Source organism: Pongo abelii, chromosome 7, assembly GCF_028885655.2.
Source record: "Pongo abelii isolate AG06213 chromosome 7, NHGRI_mPonAbe1-v2.0_pri, whole genome shotgun sequence".
NCBI classification, from domain to species: domain Eukaryota; kingdom Metazoa; phylum Chordata; class Mammalia; order Primates; family Hominidae; genus Pongo; species Pongo abelii.
In genome coordinates this window covers 78,203,734-78,220,863 of record NC_071992.2, presented here as the reverse complement: position 1 = coordinate 78,220,863, position 17,130 = coordinate 78,203,734, and the positions used below count along the sequence as shown (strand labels likewise).

General features: G+C 36.5%; 2 protein-coding genes across 2 annotated transcripts in view; one reads left to right on the top strand and one right to left on the bottom strand.

The window, feature by feature from the left end:
• Nucleotides 1-15,432, bottom strand: part of YTHDF3 (YTH N6-methyladenosine RNA binding protein F3) — a gene marked incomplete at its 3' end in the record, with an annotated part of 39,470 nt that extends 24,038 nt beyond the window's left edge. The window contains 3 exon segments of the mRNA NM_001131141.1: nucleotides 8,632-8,717; nucleotides 14,642-14,666; nucleotides 15,149-15,432. Coding sequence (NP_001124613.1) covers nucleotides 8,632-8,717; nucleotides 14,642-14,666; nucleotides 15,149-15,172 — 135 coding nt within the window. The 5' untranslated portion in view covers nucleotides 15,173-15,432.
• Nucleotides 15,313-16,323, top strand: LOC129061025 (uncharacterized). Its single transcript, XM_054561664.2, has one exon. The coding sequence runs from the start codon at nucleotides 15,313-15,315 to the stop codon at nucleotides 15,790-15,792; it is 480 nt and encodes a 159-aa protein (XP_054417639.1). The 3' UTR covers nucleotides 15,793-16,323.
• The last annotated feature ends 807 nt before the right edge of the window (nucleotides 16,324-17,130 follow it).

Below are 17,130 nucleotides of genomic sequence, written 5' to 3'. Positions count from 1 at the left end.
ATTTCTACAGAAGGCTAATATATAAACTTTGTGGACACAAAATTACCATTCACAGCCAGCTGTACTTTAATCAATTGATGTATGCAATCACTTACATGCAAGGATTAAATAAACTAGACAACTCTGCCAAATAATAGAGGAATTACAGCTTATCTATATGATGGAATCCAGCTCAGCCAATAGATTTTGTACTTTCATTAAGGAAAAAATGAAGAAATGCTCACAGTCTGAGAAAATTCAAGATTATGTGTATAGCATGATCCAAATTTCTTTTGTTTTGCTTTGCCTTGTTCATTTCAAAAAAGAAATAAAACAAATTCCTTATCATAGTTTCTTATCAGTGGAATAACAGACATGATTTTTCTTTATACTCTCCTCTTCCCCAAATTTTACACAATAAATCTATTACAGAACAGGTTTTTTTTTTTTTAATTTAGAAATAGTGAGTTCATGTAAATTTTTTCCAGAATTACTACAATTAAATCAACCTTCACTATACTCATCATTTAGTGAACTGCCAAAAATCAAGACACCAAATTTTACTAAAGGAAAAAAAAAAAAGCTCAAATTTGTTACTAGACAATATAAAAATAAAATACTTTAAAGTATTTTAAATACTTCTTTTGAAGTAAGTTTCTTATGCAAAAAATAAAAAAGATCTGAAACTAGATTTTCGATCTTTGATTTAGGTGTGCTTTTATTCTATTTTATTTTTGAAACAGGGTCTCACTCTGTCACTCAGGCAGAAGTGCAGCAGCGCTATCTTGGCTCACTGCAACATCCACTTCCTGAGGCTTAAGCAATCCTCCCATTTCAGATCCCAGAGTAGCTGAGACCACAGGCGTCCACTACCATGCCCAGCTAATTTTTTGTATTTTTTGTAGAGATGAGGATTTCACCATGTTGCCCAGGCTGGTCTTGAACTCCTGGGCTCAAGCAATCTGCCCGCCTCAGCCACCCAAAGTGTGATTTAGGTGTGATTTTAAAGCACTGCACAGAGCTTCATAATTTGTAGAATTATGCAAAGTGAAAAAAATACACTAATATTGTCAGTACAACTGGTATGACTTTTCAAGGGTCAATACCATTTTGAAGGCTAATTTACAGAGACAGTCAAAGTTCTTTGGAGTAAAGTTCTTAACCCGTTTCTTCTAGTGTTACACTCTTGTCACTGTTTCGTGGCTGCTCTTCTACTCATGAATGTGTGACAATAACATCACAGATCCTGCCTGGAACTAATTTTAAATTATTTTTGAAAAGGCTTATCATTGAAAACTGAGATGTTTTATTACTAAGCTACTTGTTTTACTATTAAATTACCTGTGGCATACCCATCTAACTCTTGTAACTGTCTACTGTCTATGAGAAAGCTAACTTAACATATTGTCTTTTGAAATGATTCTCTGATATGACTAAAATAACTTAAGAACTAAATATAATGTAACAGAGGTTGCATTTAAATTAATAATTCTGACAAAGATTTACTGGCTATTGCCAGTAAAGCTTGGACTTAAAAAACCAAAAAACTCAACTCTCACTACTTAAAAGAAAATCACAAAACCATTTTTCAAATACACTGGATGTTAAGTATATTTTACAGTACAGTCCTTGACAGACTATGTTGGTTTTTTATTTGTATCATCCTTGACAGACTATGTTGGTTTTTTATTTGTATGATTTTTTATTGTTGTATTGTTGTTTTTCCAACACAATCAGTTCTTCATATCAGTGGGTTCTACATCTGTGGATTCAACCATTCACAGATTGAAAATAGCTGGGAAAAAGAAATGAATAGTTGCATCTGTATTGAACATGTACACAGTTTTTCTTGTCATTATTCCCTAAACAATACAGTACAACCACTTACAAACCATTTACACTGTATTAGGTATTATAAATAACCCAGAGATGATCTAAAGTATACAGGAGGATGTGCATAGGTTACATGCAACTATTATACCATTTTTATAAGGTTCTTGAGCATACGCAGATTTTGGTATCCGTTGGGGGTTCTGGAATCAATCTCCCACAGATACCTTGAGACGACTGTATTTTTGATCCACAACTGACTGAATCCGTGAATGTAGACACTGCAGGTATGGAGGGCTGACTATATTTAAAACTGGAAAATTCATGAGTTACTATTTACTAACTGAACACATTCTTCAGCTATAATGGATAATTAGTAACTCTAACTGCAAATATACTCAAAGAATGCTCACAATATTCACATGAAAGGAATTAACAGCATTTTTACAACTGCGATAGTAGCATCTTACATAAATCAATACTGGAAGTATTGACTGCTATATTTAAATATATCTATAAAGAAAAGCCTGAGGGAAGTTCAAATACACCAGAGTTTTTAAAGAAAAAAATCTTGACAAAATTAATGACTAAACTTTGGAAGCTATGAAGACAAACACAAATGTGTAAAATTTGATCACTGAAGTTCTACTAAAAATTAAAAGTACTCATAGTGCTTCATACTGACAAAAAGTCACTGTGATTAAAAAAACTCAAAAGTTTAATAAAAATGAGAAGTTCATCTAGTATAAACGAATATATGTAACTGATTAAAAGATAAAACTGGGCTGGACACGGTGGTTCATGCCTATAATCCGAGCACTTTTGAAGTCTGGAGTTCGAGACCAGCCTGGCCAAAATGGTGAAACCTCATCTCTACCAAAATTACAAAAATTAGCTGGGCATGGGAGCATACACCTGTAATCCCAGCTACTCGGGAGGCTGAGTGAGGCAGGAGAATCGCTTGAACCCAGGAGGCAGAGGTTGCAGTGAGCTGAGATGGCACCACTGCACTCCACCCTGGGTGACAAGCGAGACTGTCTCAAAAAAGAAAAAAAAAAAAAAGATAAAACTGTCTACTGTCTTCATCCTTTTTTTAAACAGTTAAACATATCCTTTATTTATAACTTTAACTATTTCAATCACTTACCAATGCATACATTGTAAAAAAACATTGATATAAGATACTCATTCTAAAAGAAAATCTACAGTTAAATGGAAAAGACAAATAATACAGGGAAGTGGATAAATCCCACATGGAGATGCATAGGAAAGGTGGGCTGAATATGAAGGTAACTGGTTTCCAAGTTTTAATTTTGATTGTTGGCAATGAAATCCAGATTCAGTAGTCTTTATCTGGATGTGGGAGTGGAAAAGCACACAAAGTAGGAAGTTTTTATGTTAATTCTTTATAAGAAAGCATTCAAAAAATTAAACTCAAAATTTATATTGAATATTCTTATTTCAATATGACAAATGCTGAATTCTACACAACAGTTATGCATCAAGTTCTTAATTTGTCTACACCCATAGTGTAATTCAGGGGTCAGCAAACTAAGAGGCCAACAAGTAAATCACGTTCAGTCTCTGTCACCCATTTGGGTTTTTCTCTTTTAAAAGCTATTAGCTTAAAGCCAGGCACAGTGGCTAGCGCTTGTAATCCCAGCTACTCAGGAGGCTGGAAAAGGTGGATCAATTGAGTCCAGGAGTTCAAGACCAGCCTGCACAAGGGACTATCTCATTAAAAAAAAAAAAAAAAAAAAAAATTAGCCAAGCATGGTGGTGCATGCCTGTAGACTCAGCTACTAGGGAGGTGAGGTGTGAGGATCGCTTGGGCCCAGGAGTTCGAGGCTGCAGTGAACTATGATCACACTATTGCACTCCAGCATGGGTTACAGAATAAAACCCTCTTAAAAAAAAAAAAAAAAAAAACCACACACACAAAAATTGAAGTGCTTCAAACTCCTGACGTGACTTCTGATTTAACAACCAAAAGTTAAGTGATGTTCATTCTAATTTTAATGCCTGTGTATTATGCTATGTACTTTCTCCTATAATTTTCTAAAAGTATAATTTATGCATATCTAATCATGTCATAAGAAAAATGTCATAATAATATTCAACCTGAGTATTTCGCCAACCGTAATTCTTCATTCTCTATTAGATAACCTAATCCATCCATTCACTTAATAAATAATGAATTCTATATGTGCCAGATACTGTGCTGGTTACTGGAGACAAAAAATAAAGAACATGGTCTCCAACCGGGAGCACTTCACAGGTATCGTGAGGAAGACTTATTTACCCTATAACGTGATAGCTACTCTAACTGAAGTACAAAGAAAGCAAAACAAAACACTTAAGTACAAAGAAGAGGGAGTAAGTAACTGGAAAATGAGAAAAGACTTTCTGAAGGAAATGCCATAGGTGTGTGTACACGTCTGTATAAGACATACATACAAAAATTGAGATCATGAAAGAAATATTAAGAAAATATTTATACTTTCATAAAATAATGGTAAGTTCTATTTTACCAATCAGATGGAGAAAGTTGGCAGAAGATAAGCTAGAAAGGGAAGTGGAACCACTTTAAGGGCATTCATATAATAAATGCATCCACTGTTGAGAAGCTATAGTAATTATTTAACATTACAGTGACACAATCAGACTTGGGATTTTAAGACTGCTGAGTAGCAGTATAGAATTACTAGTTAGAAAATCATTTCAATTGACAGAACTAATGAATACCTTAACTAAGGGCAGTGATGACAAGAGCAGAAAATGACAATTTAATTCTCTATATTACTTCTCTGATAAAGACAGCTAAGAACTTACTTTCCCAAACACACAAGCAGACAAACTCAACTTCAGTTTTCCAAATTATTCTTCAAATTTATATGCACAAATTACATGGCATATTTAACAGTGCCAATTAAAATCTAAATTTTCCCATCTATTTAGTCATAAAATTATTCTGAAGAACTATAAAGAACTAATTTTAAGAAATGAAGGACTGACATTTACTTTCAAAATTACTATGAACATTATTCCTTCAGAAATGAACACTATAAAATAGAAGAAATATGCTGCCACATAAGTAGAAAGGCCAACAACTTGTTTTAAAGTACCCATGGGTTTGATATGAACTAGATCTAAGTATACAAAGCAATTTAAATCATTAGCAAAAGACTTGTTAAACACCTTTCCCATCAAAATACGTATTTATTTATAATCTTAAAATCAAATAAATGAATTTAATTTTTAAAACACACTGTGTACAGTGTATAAGGACCTTATTAAATAGTTGTGTAACTCTTAAATTTGCCAATATCTTCTTGAGATCTTTCACCAATAAACCCAGTTTTCACTAATCTGTTATAATAGTACTATTTAAAAGGTCCAAACATTTTATTTAATTTTCTAACTAGGTAATTGAGAGTACTTAAATTCTCATATAACTTACTTTTAAGATTCCAGATAATTTTCAATAAACCCAGTTTTCAATATTCTACAGTATTAATCCTCTTTAAAATGTAAATATGTATCTTGTTAGAGATAATTATTTTTAATATTAAAGAAAGATGACTGCTGAAAATCTATTTAGTACTACAAAGAATAGGTAGAACAGGCCTTACTGGAATCAAACTTTATAACTTCTCTTCAAAGAGGATACAAATATGTTGATTCCAAATATCGTAAGTTAAAACAAATCTTTTAAAACATTAAAACAAATATTTTACAAATGTTTTGCTCCAACATAACCAGCAATAATGCAGCTAAAAAAATTCATTTGGGTTCACTAAGGTAAATGCCTTTATATCTTTTAAAAAGTAATGGTTTCCCAAACACTTTTTAAAACTTTTTTTTTTTACAAGTAAAGTCTTATGCACAATTCCAATATATAGAACAGATAAAACACAAACCACAGTGCTAGTTGCTACACTGGTGGGATTCAGGCATCCTCCGCTGGTTTTCCCTAGGAAGACACTAAGGTGCCTCTATGGAATATCAGAAACCCTCCTGACAAAAATTTTTCCTCCAGTAGAAGCCTTTCTATGTCCTTGTGACAAATAATAAAGAATTGTAAAATATCTGTTACCAAGTAAAACATGCAAAAAGATTACTTCAGGTAGCAATTCCAAAACTGTCTTTTACAGTCCACTAAAATTCCTTAAAAAAGAGTTTGAAAGGCTGAGTGCAGTGTTCCACGCCTGTAATCCCAGCATTTTGGGAGCCCGAGGCAGGTGGATCACTTGACGTCAGGAGTTCAAGACCAGCCTGGCCAATATGGTGAAACCTTACCTCTCCTAAAAATATAAAAATTAGCCAGGCGTGGTAGCATGTGTATGTAATCCCAGATACTTGGGAGGGTGAGGCAGGAAAATTTCTTGAACCTGGGAGACAGAGCTTGCAGTGAGCCAAGATCACGCCACTGCACTCCAGCCTGGGCAACAGAGCGAGACTCCGTTTCAAAAAAAAATAAAATAAGAGTTTGAACAAGTCAGGATTTTTTATACTAGATCTTCATCTTAAGAACTTCATTTTCAATTATAATTTATAAACTATGAAATCAAGTAGCAAAAAAAACAGTTCAACTGTTTAGCCTCCAAAATTTCTCAAACCTATTTAAACATGGAGATCTTTTTGAAGGAATATTTATTACACCTCCTAATATTAAAATTTCTCAGCAAAGTTGGAAAATACTGCCATACTGCCATAAGCGCTGAGATTACTATATGAGCCAGAATATAGTAAAACCACGCTTATTTTAAAACTTGCACTACATTTCACAACAAATGATCTACTTTCATAACCTTTACGCGGAAAAGTAATTTTGCTGAGATCGTAAAGTTTTATTCTTTCCCATTTATTTCTTCTCCTCCCATGTATGCTAGGAATGTTGCTCAGTAGATAGGAAGGGGTGGTTAAGGGGAAGTAACCAACAGGTAGATGAGGTTGAAAACAACCACCTCTCCATAATCCTAAAAATAATCCTGCATCCCACAAATTGGGAACTACTTTTTGTTCAAATTTTCCCTATAGTTAACTCTACAAACTGTTCAATTCTGTAGTAAGATTTGGTTCCTTGTTCTTTCACAGTTTCAAAAATCTAGGTTAAAATTTTAGAGTACGCTTTTCATTTTCTCCATATATGCAAGCAGCCAAGTCAAACTTCAGTTTTCCAATTTATTCTTCAAATTTACACACACAAACTAATTGGCATCTTTAACAGTGCCAATTAAAATCTGAATTTTCGGCTGGGCACGGTGGCTCACGCTTGCAATCCCAGCACTTTGGGAGGCTGAGGCAGGCAGATTACTTGAGGTCAGGAGTTCAAGACCAGCCTGGCCAACGTGGTGAAACTCTTATCTCTATACTAAAAAATACAAAAAGTAGCCAGGCGTGGTAGCATGTGCCTGTAATCCCAGCTATTCAGGAGGCTGAGGCAGAAGAATCACTTCAGCCTGGGAGGCAGAGGTTGGAGTGAGCCAAGATTGCACCACTGCACTCCAGCCTGGGCAACAAAACAAGACTGTCTCAAAAATTAAAGAAAAAAAAAAAAACAACTGAGTTTCTAATCAAATTAATCATAAAATTATTCCAAAGAACTACAGAACTGGGCTGGGCGCAGTAGCTCACGCCTGTAATCCCAGCACTTTGGGAGGCCGAGGCAGACGGATCATGAGGTCAGGAGATCGAGACCATCCTGGCTAACATGGTGAAACCCCATCTCTACTAAAAATACAAAAAAATTAGCCGGGCATGGTGGCGGGCGCCTGTAGTCCCAGCTACTACGGAGGCTGAGGCAGGAGAATGGCGTGAACCCGGGAGGCAGAGCTTGCAGTGAGCCGGGATCGCACCACTGCACTCCAGCCTGGGCGACAGAGCAAGACTCCATCTCAAAAATAAATAAATAAATAAACTAGTTAAGAACTACAGAACTAATTTTAAGACCCAAAGTTCTTGAGCATTTTTTGCTTTTTTAAAGCAAAATGAAAACAGTTTCATTCCACAATGTTCTCTCTAAAAAAACTGGTGAATACTAAAAATGTATTTTTTCATTTATTTCTATCAGTGGCTTATTTTTAAGCCACTGATTTTAAGCCACTTAATTTAAATAAATTAAGACAGAAATGGATGCAGAAATGGCATACAGATACCTAATAGCACTGTTCTTCAATGTTTAAATTGGAATTATGCTTGTACACAAATACTCAAAGCCACCAGGTACCAATTACTTGATTTGATAAAACTGTCCATGTCTACAATACAGAAGCAATTGTGTTTATAAAGCAAGTATGTTTATGAACTCCTTAATTCTATCACTAACATTACCAAGGTATGTTAAAATTTTCAATAGTTATCAATGAACTCAAACTGGAATGCCTTAAAAAAAGAAAACACTACGTTTGACCCAAAATTGCAGGCAATTCAGGCAACTAATCCCTCCTCCAAATACACAAATTTCTAGCTAATTAAGCCTTTTATAATTAGCTTAAACTATGAAGATATAACAGTGACATTAAAAGATTAAGTTCCTTCAATACACACACACAAAAAACCTAACCATAATACATACAAATAATGGTCACCTTCAAATCTTTATTCTGTATTTCATAACCTAGTTTCTGGTGCCTGTACTTTCTGAAGAAGAACTCTCTTGTGCCATAAATCTGCAACTGCTACTCACTACTCACTTACTATATAGGTACACTAGATGAATGAATCCATGTTATGGTTAATCTCATTAAATATCTATTTGAAAAATCAATTAATACAATAAAAGGTTAATTTCCTAAAATCTGAAACTGTCAGAAGACTTACCTGATTTGTCTGGCTACTTAAGTATGGCTCAAAATCATCATCATTTACAGCATCTTTTTGATGAATCGAACCGTTTTGTACTGAAACTAAAAAAGATGTTTGTATTAGAAGTGTTGTAGTTATCTTTATGAAACTCACAGCACAACCTAATGTTTTTAATATTTTTCAAGCCAAAAAAAGTAATCAGAAAAAATAATACTGAGTTATTTTTAAGAACCCTCTTAAGGATAAACTATTTTAGATACAAATATTTATGTGCCACAAAAACTTAAAAGTCTTTTGATACATAAGCCCAAGATTACATAAACACAAGCCATATATACACTTCCCCTTACCAAAAACTTTAAGTAAATATCCCAATCTCAACACTGTAGTGAGTAAATTGTTACATACAAATGTTGGAAAGAGTTCCCTAATGCTATATTGGAATGTAAAATCACTATTTCAAGTAGCGTTGTAGGCAATAAAAAAGATTTCTGAATGTTCTCTACCTTTGTTTAAATCTCTAAATTATTTAGTATAATAAAGAATGAAATAACCACTTTTGATCTAATTTGTTAATAGTAAATGTCTTAAATGTCTCCAGTAAAGTTTAGGCTAAAATTAACTTGAAACAATATCACAATGAATAGACTTATAATTATGAAATATCTAAATGAAGAGGGCTTTAATTCTAAGCCCCCCAGAATGAAGACTTTCACATGAAACTACAAACAAAATTAAGACACAAAAGATAGCCATGATTATCCTTGCAACACATGAGAAACAAGTCAGAGAATAATTTTGTTCAAAGGTCATCTCCATAAACACTCTAAAGTTGTTATTCTCTGGATGCTGTTTCAGATTGCTTTTGAGCAGACTCAGAAGTAAGGTCCTGAATTTGAATCTCAAGTCCACCACTGAGGAGATGATCTCCAGTTAGGGATTTAACCTCTCTAACCTTTGACTGTTTCTCTGTTTCAGAAGGTTATGTATGAATAGTACCTACCTCATCTCATCTGATTATTAAATGACAGCGTTCAATAATCTTAGATTTAATCACATTAAATATTACAAGATTGAAATAGGACTAATATGACTTTAGAACCATTTAAACAGAAGCGTCACTAGGCTAATACTTGATGGGGTGGCACTATGTAAATATACTATTCTATACTGGTGAAGATAAAAAAGTTGAAAGTTTCCGATGGATGTCTACAAATTAGAAACAAAAAGAACTCAATATCTAAAGATTTACTGCTCAAAGGTACAACATCACCAAATTTTATGAAGTTAGGAGGGTGATGGGTTTAAATTGCGTATTCCTCTGTAATATCACAACATTTTTATTATCCTTAAATTTTCCCATGAGTGTAGAGCACCTAAAATGTAATATTATGAGTTAACAGTGGCTTGGGAGCAAAGATATACAAAATCCCTTAAATCTTTGCCATCCAATGACTGGCAAAGATCAAAGATATGATGCTACTGTGTAAAGCATTCAAAGTAGACTTCTTACTATACCACATTGCCCCTCAGAGGCCACAAGCAGCAACCTGAAGGTCAACTCGATCCTGGCTCCACTAACATAATTTAACTATGTCTGATAAGGACTGCATCAGAATTAGGATTGAGTTAAATATGCTCCATGGAATTTAAATATGTAAGAGCCACTAGAAACCAAAATAAAGAGGGTGCCTTAGGTTACTTCTAGTGCCATTATAAGGCTGGGTTATATTCATTTCAGTCCAAGAGATTCTGACATACCTGTTCTCCTCTGACACTGGCTTTACTGCTCCTAAATCAAATGTAGGTATGCATGGTCTATTACTTCTTGAAAAAAAATTCTTCACTATTACACTCATACATGTTAGTCAGTATTTGAAACAGCTAACAACTTAAAAATTATGACTATCTATCTATCATATCCACTAGGTTCTCAAAAATCTAGTTCATACAAATACAAAAAGTGCCAGGCCAGGAGCTCAAGACCAGCCTGGGCAACATAGCAAGATCCCACCTTTACGAAAAATGTATAGAAATTAGCCAGGCGTGGTGGCATGTGCCTATAGTCCTAGTTACTCAGGAGTCTAAGGAGGATCACTTGAGCCAAGGCATTCCCAGTTACACTGAGCTATGATTATGCCACTGCACTCCAGCTTGGGGTACACAGCAAGACCCTGTCTCTATTAAAAAAAAAAAAAAAAAAAAAAAGTACTTACTTAAAATTTATCTGTGTGTATATATATATATAATACTGTTATTCTTATTTCTTCTGTTCTATTATTTCTCTTCTAAGCGGCTAGGCCTGAGAACAACCCATATACTATTATAAATACAGTCTACAGTCATTTTTAAATGATGCATAAATGTCTATAAAGTCTTAAAATACAGTACAAGAAGTCAATCTACTTTAAAAAATGTTTAATTAAAAGTACTTCACATATACTGAGAAGCAATTTGCATTAAACTAGCCCTTAAGTTTTGGAAGTGTATCTTTAAGAAAACTATCTTAAAGACTTTTCGTTTTTGAATATTTACTTAATGACAAGCTAATGTCTTGGAGTCTGAAAACCATTAAATAGAAATGAAATCCAAGCTAGTTCCATAGTCTGTAAAATTTCTTCAGGGGAAAAAAGAACAGATGACTTACATGATTCTTCGCCTGTTTCCTCTGCTCTATGAAACAGAGTCAAATCAAGATAGAACATGGGCCTTAGGAGCCAGGTGATTCTTTGCTCTGGTCCTGACTACATCAAGTTAGGAAAGTCAACAGATCTGTGCATCATGTTTCCCCACCTACAAAAACAGCGACAATACCATATACCCGCTATCTCCTTACAAGGATGTTGTGAGGATTGATAAAATGAAGCCTAAAATAATGACAGTAAAGTGCTTTGAAATCATTTTTCTCGGGAGGATGAGGGGAGAATACAACAGAATATTGCCAAAATATAAGGCATTTTCCACTACTTTTCGAAAATTAAAACTTAGCCAAATTTAACCTAATTATTTTAAATTACAGTTGTATAAAACAATGCATATGTCTCTCCGCTGGAAGAGAGCGGAGAGGAGGAAAAAGATAAATCCTGTTCCATGAATTTGCTATTTATAAACTCAGAAAGAGGAGAAAGGAGGCAGTAAGGCCTAAGACTGTAAGTATGGCATCTGACACTTCCATCCATAGTACTCCCAAATAAAAGCACTCCACACCTTTATTCCAATAAGCAAAAATTCTACTTGTTAATAAAAAAATAAAATACAAAGTCAGTGTTAAATTATGAACCAATAGGCAAATAATTATCCTTAAATTTCTACTATCCTTTGGTACTACTCTTGCCAAGGATAATAAAGAGTTCTGATATTTAACACAGGGACAGTCTATTAATTAAAAAAGAATTCAAACTTATAAAACAAGTAAACCTTGAATTATTACTTATTCTACAAAAACATTTTTGCCATATCAAAGACAATTATTTAGAATTCCTTTTAGCTTCTGTCATGAATTAAGTAATTAAGGATATATAGAAAATCAAAGACACTAAAACTAGGTGTTAGGCTAAGGCTGTCAACTGAAGACAGTTCAGAAAAGAAACAGAATCTCTGAAATTATAGTAAGTTGACTGAAAAGGATTATGTGTTCAAAACTTTAACTGACACCAACTTCTCAAGGACATACTATTTTTCATAAGTTTGCTAAGTTCAGAATTCAAGATTACTCATATTTAGAATACTGAGCTTGTAGTTCAAGAAAAATAACTTCATAAAAGTAAACAGAATTGTAAACCAATTTTACTAGCTGGAAACAAGCTAAGGCAGAACAGCTTTTCTCAAATACACACATAGCTACTTATATCAGGTTCACTGGTGGTGTTGCCTTTGCCTTGTAATTCTCCCTGCAGTCATAAAAATACAAGTAACGTATATGTGTATTTGTGCACTTGTAGCATCTGCCATTTTTAAGAAACTTAAATAATTAGCAATACTTTCAGGCCAGTAGCATTTTTCTCCTCCTGCCAAGGCTCCATGCAAAGGAGTCTTCCTGCACCTTAAAAATAGATTAAGTGAGGAAAGTTAAAAGAAATCCAGTAAATGTAATTGCTACTACAGCAGTGAACTATCGTAATTACAAGAATCCTCACAACATACTATAGGAATTATGACTGTTTTTATTTTATAGAGGGGAGATTCTGACAAACAGGTAGAATGTTTTCAAGCTCACTTGGCAAGTCAGTAGCCAAAGGCAGTATTAGAACTCAGGACTCCAAGGAATCCCAATCCATTATTCTAACCTTAGATGAAATTATTAAACTGAACAACAAGGGGGAAAGAAAGAAAATTTCTTGAGAATAAAGAACTATCAAAATAAACACTTTGTGTATGTGTCTGAATACACCTAACAGAAGCGATACTGATGGATAAAAATTTTTGAAATAACCAAAAAATACTTACTTGCAAACAGTGGATACATTATGTAGTTTATAGATAACTCATATCTAATATCAAAGATGCCACCAATGCCTACCTAAGTGAAATGACCACTCATAAATCAAACTTATTTTACTGACTTACAGTGCTGTAGAGGCTCTATTGTTTTAACAAACAAGTACCTCATAGAACTTGTGTACTTACCTTAAATTAGCAGGTAACACAAAACACTTAGCATTTCAAATAGCCTTGCAAAGTGCCACCTCCCCACAGATCTAGGATAAAATAATTTATGCTAGGCAATAATGACCACAATTTCACAATCTCCAAGTCTACATACTTCCTAATGGGTAGACTAGCAAAAGAAGAATTAATGGATCATTCTTTTTAAAATTCACAAATTTTTAACTCATTTAAAATAAATCAATATCCAATTTTATTTCAGGTTTATGCTTACAACAAAAAAAAATTCTAGAAATGAAATTTTAAAAATTAAAATATCTAAATATTTACATACTGCAAGAAAACATCTTTAATGAAAACAAACAAAATGTTACCTAATATGGTGCCATGTAACTGGTATGTACAAATTCCACAATTCAGAGGAAATTAATCTACATATCCAAAACCTATTATTTTAAATTCACCAAATTTGCAATAGCAAATAAATACCTAACAAGAATTTAAAGGGCACCAAAGACAATCTATATGTAAAAGACTATTATAGATTTTAATTTCTAACACTGTGTTACTGAAATCAACAGAAAGCATAATTTTAGTGTAATTTCAAGCACTACAAAATGTTATATATAATTTGCTCTGATGTTATTTAATTGGCACTATCCCAAGAAAGCAGTTATTGTTCTATACTTAACTAAATGTCACATGACTAATGTCATAATGTTTCAGTCAGCTGACTGCACTGTTCCATATTAATACAAAACACACTTTTTAAAAAAACACTACTTTCAACGGTACTTTTACTAAAGAGAAAATTATAAAATCCTGGAAGAATTGTCACAAACTATTTTCTTCTCAGCCCTTTATAAAATACCAGATTGAGTCACACCTTGCAATCAGGACAACAGAGCAAGATGGCATGCCTACTTAGTTCTAACCTCTCTCATGTTGTTGCCTCATTGCAGCTGACTTCAATAGAATCAGTGATTAATAGTACAATTTTCATTAATGTGATGGAATACTATGTAGACTTCCATTTTCCAGTGTAATCCAGACATGTCAAACAAAATGTCCACTTTAAGAATATACTTGTCTATATACACATGTAGAAATTTTTTGTGGCAGAAGTTACATAACACAGAAAAACTGGAAAACCAAAGAAATACCACTAGGTTCACATCAATACCTGCTTAACTGACAAGGAAACTGTTTCTCGTACTACTTTGGTTTCCATAAAGTGGCTTCAAAGCAACGAACTACAGAAGTTCTGGATAGAACTTGGCTACCTTAGCCATGATGAATATTTTCTCTAATCCTACATTTTTTCCTAAGAGGGAGCAAAAACAAACAAAAAACCCTTACAGAGTTTAAAAGTAACACCAAGGCAACATTGAGCAATAATAAAAAAAAAATCCAAACTCACCTTTATTTCCTTGCCCTTTAGGTCTCTGTGTACCAAGACGAAAGATGCGGTAAAGAGGAGAAAAAGGAAGAGAAAAAGTGTGTTAATCAAAGGCATTATCAAAGACAAGTTATTTTAGACTATCCGCGTAGGAGTAAAAACCCACCATATCCTCCACAGCCACCAATTTCCCAACCACCCCCAGCCTTTAAACCTCCCACCCGCCACTCGGAATCCGTCTCCCAGATCTCGCCCGGTCTCAGCCCCATGTCTGCCGCCCTCAGGATGTGTCCTAAGGTCCCTAAGACCGGTCCTTGCCCCCACCCGCCGCGGCACCGCGCCCGCCCGCCCGCAGGCTTCGGGGCCAGGGCGCACGCCCCGGCCCGGGTAGCTACCCCGCAGCAACTTGCGCCCGGGGCACCGTTATGGGGCCGGCAGCGGCGGCGACGGGGAGGAGCCGAAGCCCCGCGCGAGGGTGGAGCTCCGGGGCTCGGGCCTTCGCCGAGCCTGGGGCCTCTGCTCCCTCACCTGATCCACGCTAGTGGCTGACATTCTTCACCGCAACCCGAGAGCCGCCGCCGCCGCCGCCGCTGCCTGGGCCTCTCCCCGTGCACTCACAGCAGTTGGCTGTCGCCCTTGGCCGAGTGATTGTTCCAGCCGCTGCCGCTGCCGCCGCTCGCTGAGAACCCAAAATGAGGGCCTCGCGCTCGGGAGTCGGAGGAAGAGGCCCGTCTTTTCCGCTTGCACGCTCCTCTTCCCCCTCTCGCTCTCTGCTTCTCGGGTCCACAATGGCGGACAGACTCCCTAGTCTCACTTCCGCTCCGAGCCTCCCTGACCTTCCGCTCTCCACTCTGACGTCCGCGCTCACCTCGCTCTTCCTCCCCCACCCTCCCGCCGCTGATCTTGGCTCCGCCTCCTCACCGCCACGTCACCGGAGACCGGACCCGCGCTTACGGCCCGTGGGCGCATGCGTAGTGGAGGGAGCGCGTCGTGGTGTCAGCGAGCGCCAACTTTCAGCGTCTTTTCTGCGGCTTCCTTCTATCCCGCTCCGAGGCTGCAGGGCCCTGGCAGAGTGGCGTCAGCTGGAAGGCTGGCCAGAGCCGGATTTTGTTGCACTCCGGGCAGGAAGATGGCCGAGGCGGCGGCTGACGGAGATAGTAGTGTCTTGCTGAAGTCACGGCGGCCGGCGGTGCCCTCCTGGAGGCTGACTGGACGGAGTCAGGGAACTTCCCGGTGAGCGGGCCGGGCCTAGCAGGAGCCTCCGGCGGCTGCCGAAAGCCGTGGGTACGGCTGGCTGACTCAGCCGCCCTCGGGACGGAGTTGCTGCGTCCCCACAAGCCTGCCTGTGCAGCTGAAGTGGCAGGTTAGAGTTGTGGTACTCAAACTTATGTCCAAGCAAACAGGAGGAGCACCGGCACGGGTTCAGTCTCCCCAAACCCAGTTCAGCCGTAATCTGTGGAGTCAGACTTCGCCGCCCAATTCATGGATTTGTGCTTTTGACTCCGCTCTGATTTTTTTGAATGAATAAAGTTGCCTGGGATACTTAAGTATAGTTGCAGAGCGTCTTTTCGGCCCTAAAAAGAGGGAAAGTTTCCATTGAAAAAGTTCTTTACCACATATTGGCAAACCCAAAGTATGCCAATATGCAACATGTTGACATTTTCATTGAAATATCTACAATAAAGGTAAAGATTCCTTGTCTCGATGTAGACTCCATGGAAGGAAATAATTTAAATGACCAAATACTTTCTGTACTTCAAAACCATCAAATAAGTGATCATTTAGAAAGTATAATTGTAGAATCATAAGATTAATTTTGTAGTTTACGGTTCAACAGTATCTTAGAAGCACTGAATAATAGAAAAACTTGAGAGGCCACTTTTCATGTAAATCACCAAGAGGCATTTTTAAGTTCTGGTCAGACAGTTTCCCTTGCCCTCCCATTCATTGCCACAGGTCCCAACCTAAGCACGCTTGCATTTCCCAAGACTCCCCCAACCATTTCTGCTGTTGCTCTCAATGTCTCCCATCCTTCACTCCCAAACAGACCGTTTTAGTTGTAATGAGTTTGCTGGTACATGCTATGAGCCAGGAACTTGAGAGAGAATACACAAGAGGAGGCTTATGAAATCTTGCAAGCCTTGTCTTTGATCCTTAGTATCATGGCTTTGGAACCCAATCAATTCGAGTCTGAATTCTAGTGGAGCAAGAATTAGTGTTATAACCTTGGTAAAGGCACTGAAACTTTCTAAGCTTTAGCTTCCTCATGAGTAAAATTAGGTCCTTCGTGTACAGTTCCTGACACAAAAGTAAGCTTTCAACAAATTGTGGCTATATACAGGTAATGAATTGTTCCTTTGCTGAAAGATTCCCAGAAATAGTAATCGCTTACATTTATTGAGAACACATTATATGTCATGTTAATTCCCACAGCATCCTTGCAGAAGTGCCATTATAAAAACTGACACAGTGAGGTTAGGAAACATGCCACAAACAATGCAGCTAGTCAC